Source organism: Carcharhinus amblyrhynchos, chromosome 10, assembly GCF_965287045.1.
Source record: "Carcharhinus amblyrhynchos chromosome 10, sCarAmb.v2.hapA, whole genome shotgun sequence".
NCBI lineage: Eukaryota > Metazoa > Chordata > Chondrichthyes > Carcharhiniformes > Carcharhinidae > Carcharhinus > Carcharhinus amblyrhynchos.
This window is the reverse complement of record NC_137333.1, coordinates 78703890-78727957: the sequence shown is the minus strand read 5'-3', so window position 1 is coordinate 78727957 and position 24068 is coordinate 78703890. Positions and strand designations below refer to the sequence as shown.

General features: G+C 40.5%; 1 protein-coding gene across 5 annotated transcripts in view; it reads right to left on the bottom strand.

Annotated features, from left to right (window-relative positions):
* The window catches only part of fryb (furry homolog b (Drosophila)), a 360066-nt gene that overhangs the window by 316128 nt on the left and 19870 nt on the right, over positions 1–24068 (bottom strand). Inside the window, exon 1 of one of the 5 annotated variants that reach the window (XM_080197441.1) lies at positions 4823–5534. The exons of the other annotated variants lie outside the window; for them this stretch is intronic. Coding sequence (XP_080053567.1) covers positions 4823–4892 — 70 coding nt within the window. The 5' untranslated portion in view covers positions 4893–5534. Of the gene's footprint in view, positions 1–4822; positions 5535–24068 lie in introns of those variants that run through there. 5 annotated transcript variants of the gene reach the window in all.

The window sequence follows — 24068 nt, the reverse complement described above, 5'->3', positions numbered from 1 at the left end:
AATCTCAAAACATGTTATGAAATGAGATCCTCAGGGTCCATCTCAGGATGGAAACTTTACTTTAGTGCTAGGTCCAATGAAGAATTGAGCATAAACAGGAAATGATTGGAGAGTCGTCAATTAATCTACATCTGTTCATATTCCTTGTGGAAAAGTGACTGGAACTTTCGGTCTCAAAGATGGCACCTGCTCCAGCATTGATCACAAATCTGTCCTCATACTGGTCTTTTACATCGTGTGGATACCAAAGAATCTTCACCTCTAACCAGTATTCTTGCAATAAAAAAGGTATGATGGCAAATTAAACAATTTTCATTTAGTCACTTGGTGTCAACATCAATCAACAACAATTTGCATTTACATACTTTTATTGCAGAAGAAATCCCAAATTGCTTTACAGAGGCATAACCCATTCTATTCCAATATCAAACTGTCACATCGAGTGCAAAATCACCCTAACTCTTCCCTATTCAATACAAAACTAGGACATTGTGTAAAACTCCCTCTCCCCTAACAATGCAGCATTATGGTCATCGCACCACGTGCATTTTCTTTATCAGGCATTCTGCTGCACAAATTTGTGTTGTACAATGTACATTTTCAGCTGTAGATAGCATCAATTATAAGCTGGGTTCCATCTGCCTGGACAAATTTGAAAAAAAAACACACATAGCTAGAGGATAGAGGACTCTTTTAATGCATCAGATGAAGCTGATGTGCCCATCAATCAAATCCACCATCTAGTTCCCCTTAATAATAATAATTATTATTTTTTAAAAGTTCTGATTTTGTTCTTCATTAGAGAATATGTAACTAAACCAACATTTATATACATTTTTAAAAAGTGGAATCTACAACAGGAAAAAAAATATATTTTATATTGATCAGGAAAAAGGTAGCATACATTTGACTTTAACATAAACTTGAGGTCATCCAAAATACTGCTGCCCATGTGCTTACATGCATCAAGCTTGCTAATCTACATTGACTGCTGTTCAAATAATGCCTCAAATTTAAAATCGTTTTTGAAATCCCTCCACGGTTTTGCCTTTTCCTACACTTCCAGCCCCCAAAACCCTCAAAGGTGTCTGCTCTCATTTAATTCTGGCCTTCTTGAGCATTCCTGATTTTAATTTCTCCACCATTGGTGGCTATGCCTTAGCTGCATAGACCCTACACTCTGGAATTCTCTCACTACATTTCACCACCTCTTTACATTTCTTGCTTCTTTTGAGGCCTTTCTTGAATTCACCTGATTGACCAAGCTTTTGGCCACTTGCCTTAATATTACTCTATTTGGCTTGGTGTCAACTTTTGCTTTATAATACTCTCATGAAATGCATTGGGATATTTTACTACAGTAAAAGGAGTTATTAAAAGTGTTATTTAAACGTGAATTTTTGCTTTGAATCAGGAATTTCAGGATAATCTCCAGGCAATCTTCATATTGTGGACATTTTTGCAACAGTCTTGCCTTTCCTTGCCAGTGTACAATAAAAAGCCTCAAAATTTCATGTAGCTCTGACCTCACACTGTGCACCCACCTCCTCTGAGTTGTAGGGGTGGCTGGACACTGTTATCTCAGATGGGTCTCTAGCAGTGCCAGCCACTTCTCTGATAATGATGGCACTCCACTCTCCTGCCATTCTTGCTGCTTACAGGTGACACTGAAGGCTGCTGGCTGCCTGAGCAATAGGGTGCTGATGTAAAGGGAGGCCTGTGCAATACTGTTGAGATGGAAAAATCATTTTTTTTAACTATCTTAATTGATTTCCCACTTTAGATACACAGCTTGCAGCATCAGGCCCAACTCATCCCACAGAAAATCAGCCAATGCCAAATTGACCCAATGCATCTTTCCCTAAATTCCTTGAAGCTACCTCCCCTACCCCCATCACCACAAGCCATCTACAAGAGCCTGGGAAAATTCTCTCCAAGGGCACTATATATTACTTGGAAAAAAAATCTAAATTGGGTTCATATCTGGGATTGCAAATGTACAAATAGCGTTTAAGGCTATTAGGCCATTGAAAAAGCATGCACTCATTATTTCAAGAGGGCTAGATTTGAAAAACAGAGGTTATACTCAACTTGAATTGAACCTTAGTACTGTTTACAATCCTGATCATTAGATAACGACAAGGGTATAGGCACTAGAGAAGATGAAGAATAGATTCACAAGGATGATACCAGAACTTTGATGTTACACTTTCAGGAAAGAATGAACAGGCTGGATCTTGAAAGCAGATGGTTCAGGGATGACCTATTATGGATCATTAAAATTATGAAAGATTTTGATAAGAATATGCACAAACAGAGAGAGGGCAGGGGAGAGAAAATGAGAGTTCTCATTTGTGGAGAAGAACTAAACTACAAGCTATTAATATAAGGTAGTCACCAAGAAATCAAATAGAGAATTCAGAGGGAATCTCCTTAGCCAGGGAGTGGTAAGAATGTGGAACTTCCTGCCACAAGGAGTGGCTGTAGCAAATCACATAGATGTGTTTAAACGGAGCTAGCCAAGCTTATTAGAGATAAAGAATAGAAAGTTATGCTGCTTAAGAAAATTAGATAACGAAAGACAGAAGAAGTCTCCTAAATGGGCAGTTCCTGTGCCTGTAATTCTATGTAACTAAAATAGTATTTATTTTTTCGTCTGCTCAAGAAAATCAAATCACAAATCTGAATAAAAATGAATGGACTGTAATGTTAGATCTTAATGGTCTACTCCTTTGAATGAAAAATTGCCTTTTAATTATGCTATTGTTTTAATGGCTATGAATTATATCAACAAACTGTCCACATGGGATTCAAAATCAAATACAGTGATGTAAATACATTTTTGCATGCACAACAACTTACATTTATATAGTGCCTTTGGCATAATGAATCATCCCAATGCACTGCACAAGAGCACTATGTAATGACTTCAATGAGGCACATGAGGTTGGCCTCTTGGAGTATGAAATCCTTGACTGAGGTATTTAAAATATTTAAATCCAAGTTATTTTGATTTCAAATTGCAATGGAAAACAAGAACACATTGATATTCAAAAATGGCATACATAAACCATAAAAATATTGTGTCCAATACGGTATTCACAATTGCTCTGTCCAATAAGGGAGCCTCATCTGCATATAAAAATAGGAGTGTCAAATCTTCTGGCACTCCGGATTCTGACTGTGTACCAGGAGCACTCTATGAGTGGAATAAAGTTTGTAAATAAAGGGAATCTGGTGCAAGTACATTCACAGGTCAGTTGCGCTATTCGATCACCCTTTTTAACTTCAAAAGGTTCCTTGCCAAAATTGAACAAAATCACACTGACACCGACCTCTGAGGCATTATTTCACACTATACAATTAAATATGACACTGAGCTATGTAAGGTGATATTAGATCAAATAACCAAATGCTTAGACAAAGCGTTAAGTTTTAAGAAGTACCTTAAAGGAGGAAAACAGTGTTGACAGACAGAGTGGCGTATAAAAGGAACGTCAGAGATAGGGGCCTAGACAATTGAAATCATGTTTCCTAATAGTGGAGCAAATATGATTGAGAATACACAAGAGGCTAGAATTAAACACATATCTTGGGGTTGTGAGGTTGGGCAAGATTACATAGATAAAAAGGGGCAAAACCATGGAGGAATTTGAAAACATGGATGAGAATTATAAAATCAAGACAGTACTTGACTGGGAGTCTATGTAGGTCAGTGAGCACAAGGTTGACAGGGTAACGTGACTTGCAAGTAAAGCTACAGGCAGCAGATTTTAGAATCACCTCAAGTTTATAGACAGCAGAATGCAAAATAGAAGATCAAAGTTTTGCACAAAAATACTTAAATTTTCTAAAAATATAGTTACAGGTACTGTAAACAGCAAAGCACATTCACATCAATATCTTTGACTGTACTGATCTTTCACAGCATCAGTTTAGACCATTCTAAATTGTCACCACAATGGTTTTCAATTGTACAACACCACATAAGCATAAAAGAGGTCTGACAGACAGCAAACAATTCCAAATCCGGGGTCTAGAGATTGTATGCATTGAGTGTCACATGTTCCAGCATTAGTTGTCAAATTCACATTTTTGTTTATTAATTGTATAATACAATATATAAAGTCTATCATTACACGATTATTCTGTGTTGAACTGTGAACATCGTATGTAAAACTCCACATTTCTTTATCTTGTTTTTCTACACCTGATAAATTACATAAATTAATTCTAAAACAACCACGTATATGTTCAAAATAAACAAATATTCAAGATAAAATCATTGCACATATTATCTACATATATGGGATATATAAATTCTACCTAAAGTTATCATTTTTTAATGACAAAAAAAACAACACAGCCACGTGAAATGGGTGGCTCGGCCGCCTGTTAGTCAAATATGATGGTTAAGATACATTAACGTTATGTATGTCTGCTGCCCACCAGAACTACGCAGTTCTAAAAGGCAATTATAAATCCAAGCAGCACGGAGTCCCACCCTCCACTTTTTTTAAATGTAGGGATTTTTTTTTTCCCAATGGAGACTAAACACAATTAAATAAAGGCAGGAAATGCTATTCTGGATTGCACAATGTGGGCCTAAAAGCAAATTGATTAGGGAATTCAATTAAGACAAAACACTGCTTAATTCCTTTACAAATATTAAATATTTAAATCCACATCATTCTGATTTCAGATTGCAACGGAAAATAACAAAATCACACATATTCACAAATAGCATACATAAACAAAAATCATAATCCATAAAAATATTGGGTCCAATAGAAAGAACATTCTATTGTCGGTGTTTACTTACTATTGCTCCACGATTTCAGCAAAGATTTGATGCTGATCTCAAAGAAGCCTGAATCTTGCTGGCTGGCCATATCAGCAACGTACAAAGAAGCTACTGTGATACTAAACAGCAATGGCAGGTACGGTTCACAATCAGTAACGCAGACAGCAGGTTAGGAGAGACAAGAGCCCTTTATACTGTGTACGCGCTTAACCTTGTCCTTAGCAGTCCTTCCAAAAGAGCATAGATGTCTATAGTTGGTTTGTTGATGTCTGGTGTATCTTCTATCTTCTCCGTATTCTATCTGTCAATGACTGACATTTATCAGTGGACTGAGATGTTGAGGTTTGCTCTCTTTCAACATGCATTCTTTGTATGTTTGCTCAAAACAATTGCTAGACAAATACTATTAGAATGGGTCCTTCAGTAGTGTTTAGGGTGTCCTGTTCATTGCTTTGCTGTCTGACAGACTTAAATCTACGCAAAGAAAGAAGTGCTGCGTTGATTCATTAAATGCATGCGCTTCCACACACAAACACAACACCGACTTGGAACCACACTGAAAAGGCGGTGAAAGCTTTTCTGTAGTCACGGGAACCTAACCGGTTCTGAATCCTTTCTGTCCCGAAAAAAAAACTCACTGAACACTCAGCCTTTGCAGCGTTTTGATCTTTTCTTCAAGCAGATTGCACTGAAATATTGTCAACCGCATCATGCTGCGGTAAAACAGAACTGCACCCATATATCTGGTTGCAGTGACGTTCAAAAGCTGATCAACCAGCCCAATCCCGGGGGAGAGCGAACGCGTGCGAGTCAGTGGCAGCTCAGCGTTGAGCTTGGCTTTTTTTTCCTGGTACTTAGCCTGTACGGTAAATATATTTGGCTCATTAAAGCCACACTGCCAGTCAGCGCTCCATTTTAAATATCATGCAATCGTTGGATGCAGTCAGTGATTAAAAATATTTTCTAAACAGGTAGAATAATGTTCCTCATTTAATTATCATACAATGTGATTCGATTTAAAGAGAATAGTAACATCTTGTTTCATATTAGTAAATGATCTTAATGGTCAAGCAACCAATTTAACTATAACGTTTATACAGTACAATGAAGCGTACTGCGACAGCATCAATGCAGGCGGTATCCAATACTATCAGAATGCATGACATATTTCCAGAATACCATGGGTCAGATTTTGCCATCAAAATACCAAATTTATGCGTAAATGGTAAAGCAATTTCAGGTGAGAGGCAGATGAACACAAAGATAAAAAGTTGATGTCTGAGTTATGTCGCTGTGCTGCACAAAAACGGCATTTTGTGTTTGCATTCTTGTGAAATTGCTATATTTGCATGCTAGATACAAATTAAAACTGCGCAGAATTTAGGACTAGTAAATTACAAGCCCTAACAATATGACAGATAATTGCAGAATTGTTACAGCGGAGGAGCAGGCCATTTGGCCCGAAGTGTCTGAGTCAGCTCTCAATGGGAGCAATTTATCTACTGCCACTTCTCTCATCTTCTCCACGTGGCCTTGCAGTTATGGTCATGTCATGCCCAAGCTTGTTGGGAGGTGAACACTACCTTTAGAAAAAGCAACATAGTGGATACTGTATCTTCACAAAAAAAGGATTCTGTGAAGTCTTATCCTCTGTTGTGATTTGAGGACAGGCAGAACAATGGCCAAATTCTGGACCTTGCCCACAGCTGGGATTCACCAGTCCCACTGCAATGAATGGAATTTTGGCTGAGCACCAACGAGATCACAGAATTCCGCACAAGTCTGGGAAGATACTTAAAGTACAAATCTCTTTTCGAGGTGCTAATTGACTACTCCTCACCATCAAATATTAACCAAATGTGTGTCAATTACATTGGCTCCAACACATTTGAGTGGACAATGCAATGCATTGGTGTTGCCATCACACGACTGAAACTGGCTGGACATGGAACTGAGTAAGACAGTTCAGCACCGGCCTCTCACAGGGATCACCCAGTAAAAGGAAAGAACCCTGCATGGAAAAGACAGTCATCTTAGACAAAGAAAATGGGCTAATTTGTTTCATCTGCAAGATTATAAGATAAGGAAGGTTATGTTGGAGCTATATAAAATGCTGGTTAGGCCACAGCTGGTGTACTGTGTGTGGTTCTGAATGCTACGCTGTAAGAAGTAACTGAATTATGCAAGAGAAGGTGTAGAGACAATTCACCAGAATGTTGCCTGGGCTGGAGCTTTTCAGCTATCAAGAGAGACTGGATAGGCTGGTGTTATTTTCCTTGGAACAGACAAGGCTGAGGGGGGGAGCTGATTGAGATATATAAAATTATGACAGGCATAGGTAGAGTGAATGGGAAGGAACTTTTTCCTTAGCAGAGGGATCAATAACCAGTTAAGGGGCAGGAGGTTTATAGGAGATGAGAGGAAATTTTTTTTCACCTAGAAGTGGTGGGAATCTGGAACACACTGCCTGAAAGGGTGGGAGAGGCAAGAACCCTCACAACATTTAAGAAGTATTTAGATGAGCACTTGAAGTGCTACAACACACAAGGCTATGGGCCAAGTGCTGGAAAATAGGTTTAGAACAGATAGGTGCTTAATGGCTGGCATGGACATGATAGGTTGAAGGGCCTTTTGCTCTGCTGTAAAACTCTATGACACCCTATGCAAGTACTACACAGGAATTGCCTCCGAAGTTTGGACTTCCAATGGACAATTGTCCTGGAATCCTCCAAAACTCTGTTGCAGTGACAAAAGTTCTAAGACAGTTTAAAATCAATAAGGAAGGAGCCAGGAGCCTCACTTTAAAATCAGTGAGGAGGAAACTAAGAGCCTTGCTGTTTAAAATCAGCAAGGAGGGAGCCAGGAGTTTTACTGTTTAAAATCAACAAGGAGGGAGTTGGCAGCTTCACTGTTTGCAAACAGCAGGGAGTGAGCCAAGAGATTCACCATTTAAAATCAGTAAGGAGGGAGTTGGGAATTCCACTGCTTAAACTGAGCTTCACTGTTTAAAATGAGCAAGGATTCGGTAAGGGGCTCCTCTGTTTAAAATCAATGATAGGGAATTGGGGCTCCATTATTTAAAATCAGCAAGAAGGAAGTCAGGAGATTCACTGTGTAAAAATAGCAAGGAGGGAGTTGGAGCTTCACTGAGTGAAATCAGCAAGGAGATTGTTGGAGGCTTCACTGTTTAAAATCAGTGAGGTGGGATTTATGATTGGCCATTTCAGCTGCTGAAGAACCTGAATGAAAAAACAACTGTGAAATTACAGGGAACTATCAAGCTATTTGTCCAGTAAGTGCTTGCTGTTTGGGACAGTGTATTAATAGTTAGCTTCGGACATGATAGTAAAGGTAGATCTTTAAAATAAAAATAATTAAGATAATTAAGAAAGCCAGAACTGTGTAATTAGGAAATGTGTAAATTAGTGGTAAGTGGTACTAGCATTTAATAAACACAGTATATTGTAATATAGATAGAAATTATTCCAAATTAATTAAGAAAGTAGTTAAATCAACTAGATTATATAAGTAATGATGCAACTGTGGAAATTTGGATGCCGAGAGTATCCAAAATGTGTCTGTAGTAAATGTAAGCATGTGGAGGAATTTTGGACCAGGATTATTGATCTGGAAACTGAACTACAGACACTGCACAACATAAGAAATGAGGAGAAATACCTAGACACTTTGTTCCAAAGGGCAGTGACACCTCTTAGAATAGGGTCATCTGTTTTGGTCAGCATTGATGGACAGAAGGACATGGCCTTGTGTGAGGAAGGCCAAAGAAAAGAGCAGACAGAAGTGGAGAAGTCTCAGACTTTGCAAATGTTACAGATTTGAGTTTCTTGCAACCTTTGTGGGCAAAAGAAAGGTCTACAGAAAGGATAAGCAGACTGGTCATTGCAGCATGGTACGAGAAACCATTTAAATGGGGGGAGCAAAAGGGAATGTAATGGGTACAGTATAGTGAAAAAGACTGATGCTCTTCCATGCAGCAAAGAGTGTGGGTCCAGAAGGCCGTACTGCCTGCCTGGTGCCAAGGTTCAAGATATCTGTAAGAAGTCTTGCAACACTAGGTTAAAGTCCAACATGTTTATTTGATGGCAAAATCCTCATAAACTAAATAAACCTGTTGGACTTTAACCTTGTGTTGTGAGACTTCTTACTGTGTTTACCCTGGTCCAACACCGGCATCTCCACATCAAGATATCTATCAGGGCTGAGGAAGAACTTATAGTGGGACTTGGAAGAGTATTTAGTGGTGTTAGAAAAACAAAGATAGTTTTAATGGATTTATATTTATATTGGTAAATATTAGCAATAAGGTATAGTTTTAAGTGGATTTGATTTAATGTTTCTATGATTGAAAGGGCAAAACCTATTGTTAGATTCATGGTGGACAAAGATGTTTGTATATGTGAGGGTTGGTTAAATTCCAACTGTGGTTCTATTGTACTTAGAGAGAATTTATGGCATGAAGAATAAATAAAAGACATAACGATGTGGCCGTTACTTAGCAACTGGGGCCTTGTAAGGTAGAGAAGCATTTAAGTTTTAGTCTTAGCTGAATTTATGGGCAGTTATAGATAAGTACCCAGAGAGAAGGCAGCTTTCACATCTCTGCTAGAAGCAATTGATTAGAAGGCAAGAGAGGAAACATCTTGCAGCTTTGCTAGAAAAAAAGCCATACCAGAGTAACGATTAAGAAAATAAAATCTGAACAGCAGCTAGTTAAGGAAACCAGAGAAATGAAGATAAGTTTCCACAAAGTCTGAGGTTAGAGGTATTTGAACAGAGACTTGTTCAGTAAAGACAGATAGAGCTGAGAAGAATACTGAGACTCAAAGATATCTGAATTGAGAGTTGTAAGATTTTACTACAGCCTGTGGAACTTGAATTGAAATAACTATGGAAATTGGTGGCTGGATTTCAGAGTTTGTGTAAAAGCAGTTGTGACAAAGGAAACTTAAAAGGGAATGATGTAAAAACATGGACTGGATTTGCAGTTAAAAATGGAATTGTAACTTGAGTTATTGTACATAAGAACATAAGAAATAGGAGCAGGAGTAGGCCATCTAGCCCTTCGAGCCTGCCCCGCCATTCAATAAGATCATGGCTGATCTGTCGTGGCTCAGTTCCACATTCCCGCCCTCTCCCCATAACCCTTAATCCCCTCTCTTATCAAAAACCCATCAACCCGCGTCTTAAAAATATTTAGCAAGGTAGCCTCCACCACTTCAACGGGCAGAGAATTCCAGAGATTCATCACCCTTTGAGTGAAGAAGTTCCTCCTCAACTCCGTTCTAAACCGCCCCCCCCTTTATCTTGAGGCTGTGCCCCCTTGTCCTACTATCCTTTCTGAGCGGGAAGAGTCTCTCCACCTCTATCCTATCCATCCCATTCATCATCTTTTACGTCTCAATGAGATCTCCCCTCATTCTTCTAAACTCTAACGAGTACAAGCCTAATTTATTCAGCCTCTCCTCATAGCTCAACCCCCTCAACTCCGGCATCAGCCTAGTAAACCTCCTCTGCACTCCCTCCAAGGCCAAAATATCCTTGCGTAAGTACGGCGCCCAAAACTGCACACAGTACTCCAGCTGCGGCCTCACCAATGCCCTATACAGCCGCAGCAAGACCTCCCTACTTTTATATTCAATCCCCCTCGCTATGAACCTTGAGGCATTTGTAAAACCTTGACTAAATTTCGGAATGCAAATACCTAACAGAAGGCATTATTATGAGAAGATTTTAAAGCATGTTTTTGGGATTGGAGTTTGGAAATGCTCCTGTAATCATCATCTGGGGGTTTCTGAGAAGAAATCCACAGACACTAGCTTGGGTTCAAAGTGGAATGCATATATTTGACCAAAGTCATCTTGTGTGCTTAAAAGGGTCTTACTGTGTTAATGAGACCATTGTAATTTAAGATGTACTTTGTAATCATGTTAATCTTTAAATCTGTGTGAATTTGTTAAATTAAGTGGGGGGAGAGTAATGGAATATTGTATTATGATCCATTTTTTCCATGTTTAATAATTTTTTTTCTTGTTGTCAAAACTAATTAGCAGCCCTGTGACACTATTCCTTCACATTTTATATAAAAATAAAGAAGTTACTGTCTTTTGAGCCAACGATCCATTCTGGGATCTCTGGTCCAGTTATAACATCAATTGGGATTGTGACAATAGTCATGGTCTGTGTAGGTATCAACAACATAAATAGGACAAGGAAAGAGGCTTTTCAAAGTTAGTATGAGAAGCAAGGTACCAAAATAAGAAGCAGAACCTCAAAAATAATAACCTCTGGATTATTACCTGACTCACATGCAAGTTGGCATAAGACAAATACGATTTGAAAAATGAAAGTATGCATGGATAAAGGGGTCGATATACTGTACTTAGATTTCCAGAAAGTATATAATAAGGTGTCACATCAAAAATTCTTGTGCAAAATAAAAGCTCCTTGTGTACAGGATAACATATTTGCATTGATAGAACATTGGCTAGCTAATAATAAAGAGCCTTAAACAAGTCATTTTTTGGTTGGCTGGATTTGGCAAGTGGTGTGCTAAAGGATTGATGTTGGGGCCTCAACTCTTTATAATTGATATAAAGATTTGAATGAAGGGACTGATGGTATATTTGCTATATTTGCTGATGACACAAAAATAGGAAGGTAATTTGTGAAGAGGACATAAAGAGCTTACAAAATGATATTGATAGATAAGGTGAGTGGATAAAGATCTGGCAAATGAAATATAATGTGGGAAAACATCACTCGAGCCCAGAATCTTATGATTCAGAGATGAGAATGTTACCAACTGAGGCATGGCTAACACAGTATAACATTAACTTTATCATAACATAATTAAAGTTATATAATGCCTGTGATCTAATGGGCCTTCTGATTCAGATCCAATCTGAATTACACATAAATTATACCTGTGAATAATTCGATGAGTTATCTACAGGTCTATATTATAATGGCAAGTTCACCCTTTGGATGTCTACAACATAATTCAGTTTATATCAAGTATTTAAGTCTATCAGAGCTGAAGATGCCACTATGAAAGAATTACCATGGTATTGAATACTCTATTCAAATAATTTTGTTGATCTACTGTTCATATCTCCTTTCTAAAAGGAGATTAATTTTAAATTGCAGTTATTCTGAGGAGGCAATAAAAATGAATGCATAAATGACAGAAACTGGAGGAATTTTTCTTTGATTTTGGTGAAAGCCTACACTTGCCTGCCATACATCACTTCACCCTTCTACACTCTGTCATCTAGCTCTCCTGTCTAGATCTAATCTTATCATTTCTCAGGCTATTCTTCTATTAGCATAACTTGTTCTATTAACTTAATCCCTTTAACAGCATTTTCCAGGCAGTGATTACAATTATTAGCCTCCTCTCTAAATCTGGCATTTCCGAATTCTGACAAACCCTATTCGTTATAATTGACATGATTGAGGACCCATTTTTCAGCATTTCAATGATCATTACCATACACAGAAAATACACTTAATTTTCAATTAAAAACATTTTTGTACTTTTAAAACCATATGCTTCCATAACATTAACATTCCATCAAATGTTCTTAACTTTTTGACATTATTTTCTTTTATTTAGTGTTTGATTGCAACAGGTTTTAGAAAACCTAGCCCATCTGCCATGAGAATGTTAGCACTGATAAGTGCGAGGTAATACACTTTGGAAGAAGTAACAGAACAAGGGAGTATTTAATGAATGGCAGGACACTAGGAAGATAAGGGGAACAGAAAGATCTTGGGGGTAGTTATTCACAGATCTCTGAGGGCTGTAAAACAGGAGAATAGGGTACTTAACAAAGTATATGGGACATTTAAATCAGTCGTGGCATAAAGTATTAGAGCAGGGAAGCTCTTTTGGAGCTGTACAGAACATTGATTAGGCTACAGCTGGAATACAGTGTGCAGTCCTGGTCATTTCACCAACAGAAGGATGTGATTACAATAGAGGGGATACAGAAGACATTCCCCAGAATGTTGCCTAGGGTGGAACATTTGAGCTATAAGAAGAGACTGAATTGTTTTCTTTAGACCAGGAGAAGGCTGGGAAGGGGTCGGGGGCAGGAGGGTGTAGAGTGGAGGGAGAGAGAGAGACATGATTGAGGTATATAAGGTTGACGGATTTGGATAGGGTGAATAAGAAACTGCTGTTTTCTCTGGTTGAGGGATCAATCACTTAGTTTAAGGGTGAGCGACAGGAGATTCAGAGAGAATTTAAGTAAAAAATCACTGAGGGTGATGAGAATCTGGAATGCACTGTCTTGCAAGGTAGCAGAAGCTAGAAACCTTACACCCTTCCAAAAGTATTGGATCATATCATTCAAGAATATGGGGCAAGTGCTGGAAAATAGGATTAACATGACTTTAGTCGTCATTATTGTTGGTACAGGCTTGATGGGCTGAAGGGCCTTTTCAGCGCTGCACAACTCTATGACTGTGGCACATCTAAATTGCTGAAAATGTTATTTCACCTGCCCTCTCCCAGCCCCTGAAAGATTTTTCAAATCATCCCCATTCCCAACTACACGTGTATCCCATTTGTAATCCCTTCCCTAATTCCATTTGCTACTCATGACTTTCTCATTGAGAATTTTATGCCCAACCTTCACCCTTTTTTTTTCATCTTTCCCATTAATAGGTTGACTTGGGCTTGAGCTCCAGGGAATTTGTTTGTGATTCCTTCCATCCATTGCTGAAATTGTTACTCCATTCCCCTAACCTGTGCTGATCCAATTGTCTCAACCCCGAGTGTTGGGGTTTTTGTGCTACCCCTATTGTCTATTCCTAGTTCTCTGTTTCTGTCTGACATCCTGTTCGTCCTCCCCTCTTTTTGCTCTCTTTTCCCCTTTCTCTCCTTGTCCCTCATGTTACCTTTCTGTTGAGCTCATATCCCCTTCCTTCCAATTCCTTATATTTGCTTGCTCTTCATATTTTCTCCCTCCTTCATCACTTTGATCTAATTTTCTTATGATTCTACCTGAATCACTGCTATTACAGTAGAGTGTGTATGATAATTCCAGGAGTTGGCTGTGAAGGAGCCATGCTTTTATTGCACAGAATGAAAATAAACAATGACCACAAGGCTGTGGTGAACACAACAGGTTCCAACTAGGACTAAAAGGTTAATGGACCCTCTTAAGGTCATGTTTCATACAGGGCTTGGTATACAAGTTCCAGCAGGTTTGGCTAATTACCAATCCCCAAGGAGCTCATATTCAACGAGCCCAAGTGAGAGGTCAATTAGAGATTCTCCAAGCAGATCATGGGGATTACCACTGTATCATTCACATATTATTCAGTTGCCCCCTGTACAAACATAACTCAGAGTCACTAAGTTCAATCAAGAAATGTAGTGGTCCTAATTTGGATTCTTAGAGAGCCCCACTATAATAATATATTTCTCTAATGAGAGTTCCTGGATCAAAATCATGGAATTTCTTCCCCAACAGCACTGTGGGTGTATCTACACAACTTAGATTGCAGAAATTCAAGAAGGCAGCTTCTCAATGACAATTAGGGATGGACAATCAACTCTGGCCTGGCCTGTGATGCCCAGATCCCACAAATAAACTTTAAGGAAGTCCCTGACATTTTCCTTAATTATTCCAGTGACTGTTATTTTTGTCCCAGTTTCTAATTGCTTTTCCACCACCAAGGTTAAACTGACTAGCCTATGGTTATTGGACTTATCGTTACACTATTTTTTCAACAAGGTTATGGCAATTGCAACTCTTTAGTCCTCTGCACCACCACTGTATCTAAGGAAGATTGGTAGATAATGGCCAATGCATCCACAAATTCCACCTTTACTTTCTGCAATATGCTAAAATGTATCTGAGCCAGTCCTGGTGATTTATCATCGTTAAGTATAGCCAACCTTTCTAATATCTCCTCACAATCAATTTTTACCCATCCAATATCTCAACTACCTCCTTTTTCATTATAGTTGGGGCAGTATCTGCATCAGAATCCTCCTTCTGACTAAGGGTGCCCTCCTCTTAAGGCATGGTGACCTCTGGACTATCTTCCCATTCCCCTGACTATTCCTCAGGACCACAATTGCCCCTTTTGCCACACCCAGGTCTCCCAACCCTCCTCACCCACTCTTTCGATTCCCAGGCTCAGTTTCAGGCAGCTCCCTGCAATGCCTCTTCCAATCCCTGCAGTGCTGTTCCTGAAGGGACTGGAGAGCTGTCGGCCAGATTGGCCAGTAGCTCTCCAAGACAGAACTGCCTCCTGCTGACAAGAGGAATTATCACCTTATACCAATGAACACTCATTAATTTAAAATTATATATTTCACGAGAAATGAAAAATATAAGCACTGAAGGGTCTTTTCTTTTTTTTAAATATCTTTTTAGGATTTTTTGAAGACTTCAGACTGTTAATGCTTGATAGGACCAACTTCCTTTCGTGGTGCTCTCCTTGAGCAATTGGTGTGCAACACACCATTAAGTGTTATGGCAACATTTCAGCAAAATGCAGTGACATCTGGGACTTCATTAAAATGAAGCAGATGCACACTGGGAGTAGTGTAGGCACATGTTTTGGCCTTTGTTGCAAGGGGATTGGAGTACAAGAATAAAGAAGTGTTAGTGCAATTGTACAATTGTTTAGGTGAGACCACATCTGGAATTCTGAGTGCAGTTTTTGTCTCCACATTTTGGAAATTATATTCTTGCATTGGAGGTGGTACAGTGAAGGTTCATTGAATTGGTCCCTGCGATTAGAGAGTTGTCTAATGATGAGATGCTAATTAAATTGGGTTTATATTCTCTGGAGTTTAGAAGAATGAGAGATGATCTAATTGAAACCTTCACAATTCTGTAAGAGCTTGATAGGGTAGATCTTGAGAGATTGTTTCCATTGATTGGGGATTCTAAAACACAGGGACATAGTCTTAGAGTAAATGATCATTTAGGACGCAGATGAAGAGAAATTACTTCACTCAAACGGTTGTGAATTTTTGGAATTTTCTATCCGAGAGGATTGTGGATACTCCATTGTTGGATACATTTAAGACTGGAATAGGCAGACTTGTGGTCTCTCAGGGAATTAAGGGATATGGAGAAAAGGCAGGAAAAAGGAGTTGAAACCTAAAAGCTTAGCTATAAGCATATTGAATGGCAGAGCAGGCTTGACAGGCCACATTTTTCTACTGCTCCTATTTCTTTTGTTCTTGTGTGCTTGTGTTTGGGCACAAGGCCAGACAAAGAAGAAAGTCTGAATGCTGCCTGGGCCACAAAAGCATCAATGTTATTAAATGCACAGTTACAGCTAAAGCTTATGGGGATAGGCAGAAAACACTTTTTTCAGGTATCACGGATGGACTTTGAATTGATAATATGTTTATTAATTTATATGTAAGATTTACATTTATGTATAAATATTTTATATTTCATCACCTTTGGATATCCAAAAGCACTTTACAGCCCCTGAAGAATCCACTAAAATGGTGTGGGAAATATCACAGCCAACTTGCATTCAAGGTTCTACAAACAGCAATGAGATGATCAGATAATCTTTCTCATCATCTTCGACATTCTCAAAAAGTATGCTTACAAAAAAATATGCAAAATGGAACCCCATTCCCTTTACCCATGATACCCCTCTTTTCATTCTAATCACATGAATGGATAAAGATAAATTCATTAATAATTTTACTATGTTATGTCTTTCCCTTCAAAGTTAACAGATTTCAAATGTATTATTTAGAAACTGACTACCCAGTTTACATGGGAGCAATCTGCCAATGACTTGGTGTCAAATTTTGTTCAGTTATACTCCTATGAAATGCACTGAAGTGCTTTACTATGGAAAATGTTCTTTATATTAGTGGTCTGATTACTAAGTTTACAAATGACATGAAAATTGGCGGAGTTGCTGACAGTGCCAGGGATTACAGAGGATACTACAGGATATATAGATAGATTGGATACAGAATTGGCATATGGAGTTTAATTTGGACAAATGCAATAATGCATTTTGGAGGGTCAAATTTAAGTATGAATTATATTGTAAATAACAGAACCTTCCAGAACATTAACATACAGAGGGATCTGGACATGCAGGTCCACAGTTCCCTAAAAATGCCAACACAGGTGGCCAAGGTGATTAAGAAGGCAAATGGCATGCTTGCCTTCATTGGCTGGGTGTTGAATACATGAGTTGGCAAATCATGTTGCAGTATATAAAACCCTGGTTAGGCCGCATTTGGAGTATTGCGTGCAGTTCTGGTTGCCACACTACCAGAAGGATGTAGAAGCTTTGGAGAGAGTACAAAGAATGTTCACCAGGGTGTTGCCTGGTCTTGATGGCATTGGTTATGAGGCGAGGTTGAATAGACTGAGATTGTTTTCACTGGAAAGATGGAGGCTGAGGGGAGACCTGATAAAGGTCTACAAAATTATGAGAGGCACAGACAGGGTGGATAGTCAAAGGCTTTTTCCCAGGGTGAAAGTGTCAATTACAAGGGGCACAGGTTCAAGATGAGAAGGAGAAAATTTAAGGGAGATGTGTGGGGAAAGTTTTTCACACAGAGAGTGGTGGGTGCATGGAATACACTGTCAGAGGAGGTGGTGGGAGCAGGCACATTAGCAACATTTAACAGGCATCTAAATTGGTACATGAAAAAGGAAGAGATGGAGGGATACTGACCGATTAAGGGCAGAAGTTTTTTTTAGTTTAGTTAGGGCATCATGATTGGCATGGGTCTGGAGGGCTGAAGGGCCTGTTTGTTCTTTGTTTTTATTGCTGTTACTTGCGTTCACAAAATCACATACATTTACATCCTGAATCCAACGGCATACAACTAGCTCTGATAAATAAGATTTGCATAGGAGTTCCTACTTTAGATGCCACAGTGCAACCCTTGCCGAATCATGACCAGTATTTACACATGAAGCACAATCAGAATGGTAACCCATCAAAATGGTCTCTGTCTCAATTTTTTTCTGTCTTACCTCCCAGAGGTAGACTCATTATAGGAGTGTAACTTGAATAGGCCTCGATAGGCATATGGGTCAATGTGGAGGAAAATTGGCCTCATTAGTCCATGAATGACTGCAAAAGCCTATTTCCAGTTTAAATTGGATGAGTCTTCCTGAAAATACATGACAATCAATACGCATAAGCTACACTAAGAGTATACCTGTTTGCCTTTTGGGGTCTCGTCATGATGTGCCATCTTCCAAAGAGTTATGGAGAACATCTTTTAAGTGCTACCCAAGATAGTAATATACTTAAATGACATCTTGGTCACTGCAGCTTAAAAACAGGAACACTTGGCCAATCTAGAAGAAGCTTTGCAACAATTCTCCAGAGGACGAATTTGCTTCAAAAGGGAGAAATACATTTACCACGCAGCCAATTTACCTATTTAGGCTACCAAGTAGATGGCATGGGATACATCCAGTGGAGGATAAAGTAAAGGCCATTAATAAGGCACTACCCCCAAGGAACACCATGGAGTTAAAATCCTTCCTGGGGTTAGTTAATTACTACAGAAAATTTATCCCAAATTTAGCTTCCATGCTGGCCCTCTTGCATGCCCTAAAAAAATTAAAATACCATATATGATCTTGGGAAGCTCTGAGGTAACTCATCCAGCTTACTGGCCCATTTCAAGCTAAGAAAGAACTTGTTTTAACCTTCCACATATGGGATTGATGCAGTGCTGTCACGTTGCTGGAAAGCCAGGATGGAGAAGCCAACACATATGCCTCTAGGACCCTATCGGATGAAGGACCAAAATATTCTCAAATTGAGAAGCATGGGTTGGTGGTCATATCTGGTGTGAAGAAGTTCCATCAATATAGAGTCATAGAGGTTTACAGCATGGAAGTAGGCCCTTCAGCCCAACTTGTCCATGCCGCCCTTTTTTTTGAAATCCCTAAACTAATCCCAATTGCCAACATTTGGCCCATATCCCTCTATATCCATCGTACCCATGTAACTATCTAAATGCTTTTTAAAAGATAAAATTGTACCCGCCTCTACTACTACTTCTGGCAGCTTCTTCCAGACACTCACCATCCTCTGTGTGAAAAAATTGCCCCTCTGGACTTTTGTATCTCTCCCCTCTCACTTTAAACTTATGCCCTCTAGTTTGAGACTCCTCTACCTTTGGGAAAAGATATTGACTACTTGTCTACCTTGTCTATGCCCCTCATTATTTTATAGACCTCTAATTTCGTCACCCCTCAGCCTCCTATGCTCCACAGAAAAAAGTCCCAGTTTATTCAGCCTCTCCTTATAATTCAATCCATCAAGTCCCAGTAGCATCCTAGTAAATCTTTTCTGCACTCTTTCTAGTATAATAATATCTTCTCTATAATAGGGTGACCAGAATTGCACACAGTATTCCAAGTGTAGCCTTACCAATGTCTTGTGCAACTTCAACAAGACATCCCAACTTCTGTATTCAATGTTCTGACCGATGAAACCACGCATGCCGAATGCCTTCTTCACCACTCTGTCTACCTGTGACTTCTACCTGTGACTCCACTTTCAAGGAGCTTTAAACATGTATCCCTAGAATTCTTTGTTCTGTAATTCTCCCCAACGCCCTACTATTAACTGAGTAAGTCCTGCCTTGGTTCAACCTACCAAAATGCATCACCTCACATTTGTCTAAATTAAACTCCATCTGCCATTCATCAGTCCACTGACCCAATTGATCAAGGTTCCATTGCAATTGGAGATAACATTCCTCACTGTCCACCTTGCCAACAATCTTGGTGTCATCTGCAAACTTACTAAACATATCCTCAATATTCTCATCTAAATCATTAATGTAAATAACAAACAACAGTAGGCCCAGCACTGATCCCTGAGGCACAATGCTGGTCACAGGCCTCTAGTTTGGAAAACCACTCTCTACAACCACCCTCTGGCTTCTGTTAAGAAGCCAGTTTTGTATCCATTTGGATACCTCACCCTGGATCCCATGAGATTTAACTTTATGCAACAACCTACCATGTGGTACCTTGTCAAAAGCCTTGCTAAAGTCCATGTAGACAACATCAACTGCACTGCCCTCATTTATCTTCTTGGTTACCCCTTCAATTAACTCAATCAAATTTGTGAGACATGATTTTCCACTCATAAAGTCATGCTGACTGTCCCTAGTCAGTCCTTGCATCTCTAAAAGCCTGTAAATTCTATCTCTCAAAATATCTTCCAACAATTTACCTACCACAGATGTGAGGCTCACTGGCCTGTAGTTCCCAGGCTTTTCCCTGCAGTCCTTTTTAAACAAAAGCACAACATTTGCCACTCTCCAATCTTCAGGCATCTTACCCGTGACTCGACGATTCAAATATCTCGGCTCGGGGACCCGTAATTTCCTCCCTAGCCTCCCACAACGTCCTGGGATATACCTCATCAGGTCCTGCAGATTTGATGTGCTTTAAGACTTCCAGCAGCTCCTTCTCTGTACTATGTACACTCCTCAAGACATCAATATTTAACTCCCAAAGTTCCCTAACATCCATGCTTTTTTCAACAGTAAATACTGATGAAGAATATTCATTTAGGATCTCACTCATCTCTTGTGGATCCACACATAGATGACCTTGTTGATCCTTAAGAGGCCCTACTCTCTCCCTTGTTACTCTTTTGCCCTTTATGTATTTGTAGAAGCTCTTTGTATTCTCCTTTGCCTTATCTGCCAAAACAATTTCATGTCCCCTTTTTGCCCTACTGATTTCTCTCTTAACGCTACTCCTACACCCCCTATACTCTTCAAGACATTCACTTGATCCCAGCTGCCTATGCATGTCATGTGCCTCTTTCTTTTTCTTGACCAGGGTCTCAATATCCCGAGTCATCCAGGGTTCCCGACTTCTGCCAGCCTTACCCTTCACTCTAAGAGGAATGTGTTTATCCTGAACCCTGGTTAACACACTTTTGAAAGCATGTCACTTACCAGATGTCCCTTTTCCTTCTCACAGATTCCCCCAATTAACTTTTGAAAGTTCCTGCCTGATTCCATCAAAATTGGCCTTGCCCCAATTTAGACTATTAACTTTTAGGACAGACCTATCATTCTCCATATCTATCTTAAAACTAATAAAATTATGGTCACTGGTCCCAAAGTGATCCCTACTAACATTTCTGTTACTTACCCTTCTTTCTTCCCAAGAGGAGGTCAAGTTTTGCCCCCTCTGGAGTTGGGCCATCCACATAATGAATGTGAAATTCCTCCTGAATACACTCAACAAATTTCTCTCCATCCAACCCTCTAATACTATGGCTGTCCCAGTCAATGCTGGGAAAATTAAAATCTTCAACTATTACCACCCTCTTTTTCTTGGAGCTTTTTGTAATCTCCGTACCTATTTGCTCCTCAATTTCCCGCTGACTATTTGGAGGCCTATAGTACAACCCTATCAAAGTGATTTCCCCATTCTTATTTCTCAGTTCTACCCATACAGACTCAGCGGCCGAACCCACTGATATATTCCCTCTCAGTACAGCCATGATGCTTTCCCTAATCAAAAGTGCAACTCCCCCTCCTCTCTTACCTTCTATCTTTCCTATAGCATCTGTACCCTGAAACATTAAGCTGCCAGTCCTGTCCCTCCCTTAGCCATGTTTAAGTATATTTACATTTGACGGATTTTTACTGGGCCTCTTCAAAGAGGACAAAGCAATTTCCCCCATTGCCTCTGCTCAGATACAGTGCTGAGCCTTATTGTTATCAGCCTTTGAATATATTCTGGAACACTGCCCTGGAATGCAGATAGCTAATGTGGATGCAGTGAATTGCCTTCAGTTGCCCACAAGCTTGATTCCTTTCCCAGCAGTGGAAGAGATTGTGATGACCCTGAACTTTTTGGAAACCTTGGCAGTGTCAGCAAGGTAGATTAAAGCCTGGACCCAACCTTATCTAAAATTAAGCACATGATTTTACACAATGGATTTCAAGGACGACCTTCCAAAGAAATGACACCCTACCTCATTAAGAATTTAATGTTGAGGACGGGATCATTTTTTGGGGTCCCAAGTGATTGTTCCATCCCCATGATGATATCCAATATTAATGGAACTTCATAATTGCCACCCAGGAGTATCAAAAATGAAAATGTTGGCCAGGAGTTGCTTGGTCCTGAATTGAACATCACAGGTTTCGTAAAGTAATGTGACCTGTGCCAGGAAAATCAAAAACTCCTACCCTCAGCCTCCCTACACCCATGGGTGTATGTACATGTTAACTTTGCAGGTCCCTTTATGGGTTCTATGTTTTTAATCATGGTGAATGCATATTCCAAGTATTTGGAGGTGCTCCGCAAGGGCTCCACAACTACTTGGGCTACGATCGAGAAATTGCAGGAAAGTTTCAGCATAAGTGGAAAATTGGAAGTCCTGGGGATGTGATTCTCCTGGAACAAAAGCTGTTTTGGGGGCTTCTTGCTGGGCACTGCAAGTCTCCGGCAACCAGATTTCGGGCACCGTCAGCTCCATGCCAGAAATCGGCATGGAGTTGCATAAATTATTTAAATGCCAATTTGAATATATTTTAAATATCATCAGTGGGCCCGGGACTGACGTCTCAGGCCTATTAGAATCACCAGCCCCATGCCAGGAGTGTTTCACTCCAGCAAGATTTATAATAGCTCCCCACTTGCAAGCAGCTGGTAGCACGACCCCACTGAATTGATGAAGGAGGACCATCAAAGTTGCCCAGAGAATCGGGGGTAAGCAGAGGAGGTCCCCAGGGAATTGCCACCTTGGCGGTGCCAGCCTGGCCCCCAGTTTTACACAAGGGCCAAAGTGTCAATGCTCAGGGAGCATCTTGGCACAGCCCACCGAGCATCAGGCAATGCCAACAGGGTGGGGTCAAATGGGGTTAGGGTGTAATGGGGGGAGATTAGTGGGGCTGGGGTGTCCTGTTGCCATTCTGCATAGGTATTGCGAATAGAGGGAGTGTGACCAGTGATCAGGGCTGGGCCTCGGGGTTGGGGGAGTGTCGGGCTGCTGGTGTGTTGGTGGGGAGGGGGAGGAATCAGGAGATCAGGATAGTGCCAAGGGGGAAAGAGATCAAGGCAGCCGGGACTTGTTTGGGAGGCCAGTGATCAGGCTATGGGGAAGTCAGAGGGCCAGGGATGTGGAGTTGTGGGGCTGGCCAGTGACCATGCTAGCCAGCGATCGGGATGCCGTCAGTGTGGGGTCACTACGCATGTCTGATTTCAACGCTGACAGATCGGCATGTGCACAGTGGCCCTCTGAGTGTTTTGCTACCAGCCTCTTCAGCAGGGATAGATCCCACCGCTTGAATTTTCATGATTTTTACACTAGTGTACTCTGCAGTGCACAGAGTGTAGGAGATTCATTTTGAAAGTCTTGCATTTACTCCAGTTTTTACACAAATTCGACACTTAGGGTGGTATTTTACAACTGTGTCACACCTGTTTTCAGACATGACATGGTCGTAAAGTGGGGCGTAAAGCAATTAGCGCGATTGGCACAGTTTTCCTGACCAGCACCACTTTATGGCAAGTGTTTCCAGTGCAGTCAGCCTCTTGCTGGAAATGGATAACAGGCAGGTTAATTTATGAAATGTATTGAAATAAGCATTTAAATTTCATTAGCGAGCTTGGCGCTCAATTGTCTGAGGTTGCCTGCCTTTATGACTTCACCAGGAGAGGTTCTCACCGGCGAAGAATAGACATGTTCCCCATGAATGGGAAGCACTCAACTTGACCTCGCCAGTGGAACCAGAGGTCATTGTGGCCTCCTGGGTAGACCAAGGGCAAGGAAGTATCCCTTGGGCAGTGTCAGACTGGCAGTACCACCTTTGTACCTGGGCAATGCCAGTCTGGCACTTGGGCATTGTCCACCAATCTGTGCTAGTGGGAGGGACTAGTGGGGGCAGGGCTAATGAGGAGGGGTCCCGCTACCACGCTACAGCAATCAGTGGGACGACAGCAGTGGGGCTGTAATTAGTGGGGTTAGGGAAGGAGAAGGGGCCTACTGCCACTCTGCAGCGATCAGTGGGCAAAGGACAGCCGGGGCCACAATCGTTACAGGAGCAGATCCATGATTGGTGACAGAGTGGTTGACAGGGGCGGCATCTATGGCCGCAGGCTCCCACAATTGCAGGCGGAGGAGCTGCTTCAGCTCCTACACTAGCAGGGGCCTGACAGCGCACTCTTTGCCTATCAGATCCCTGCCATTGCTCATGCGCGTATACAGTACCAGAGGCCTG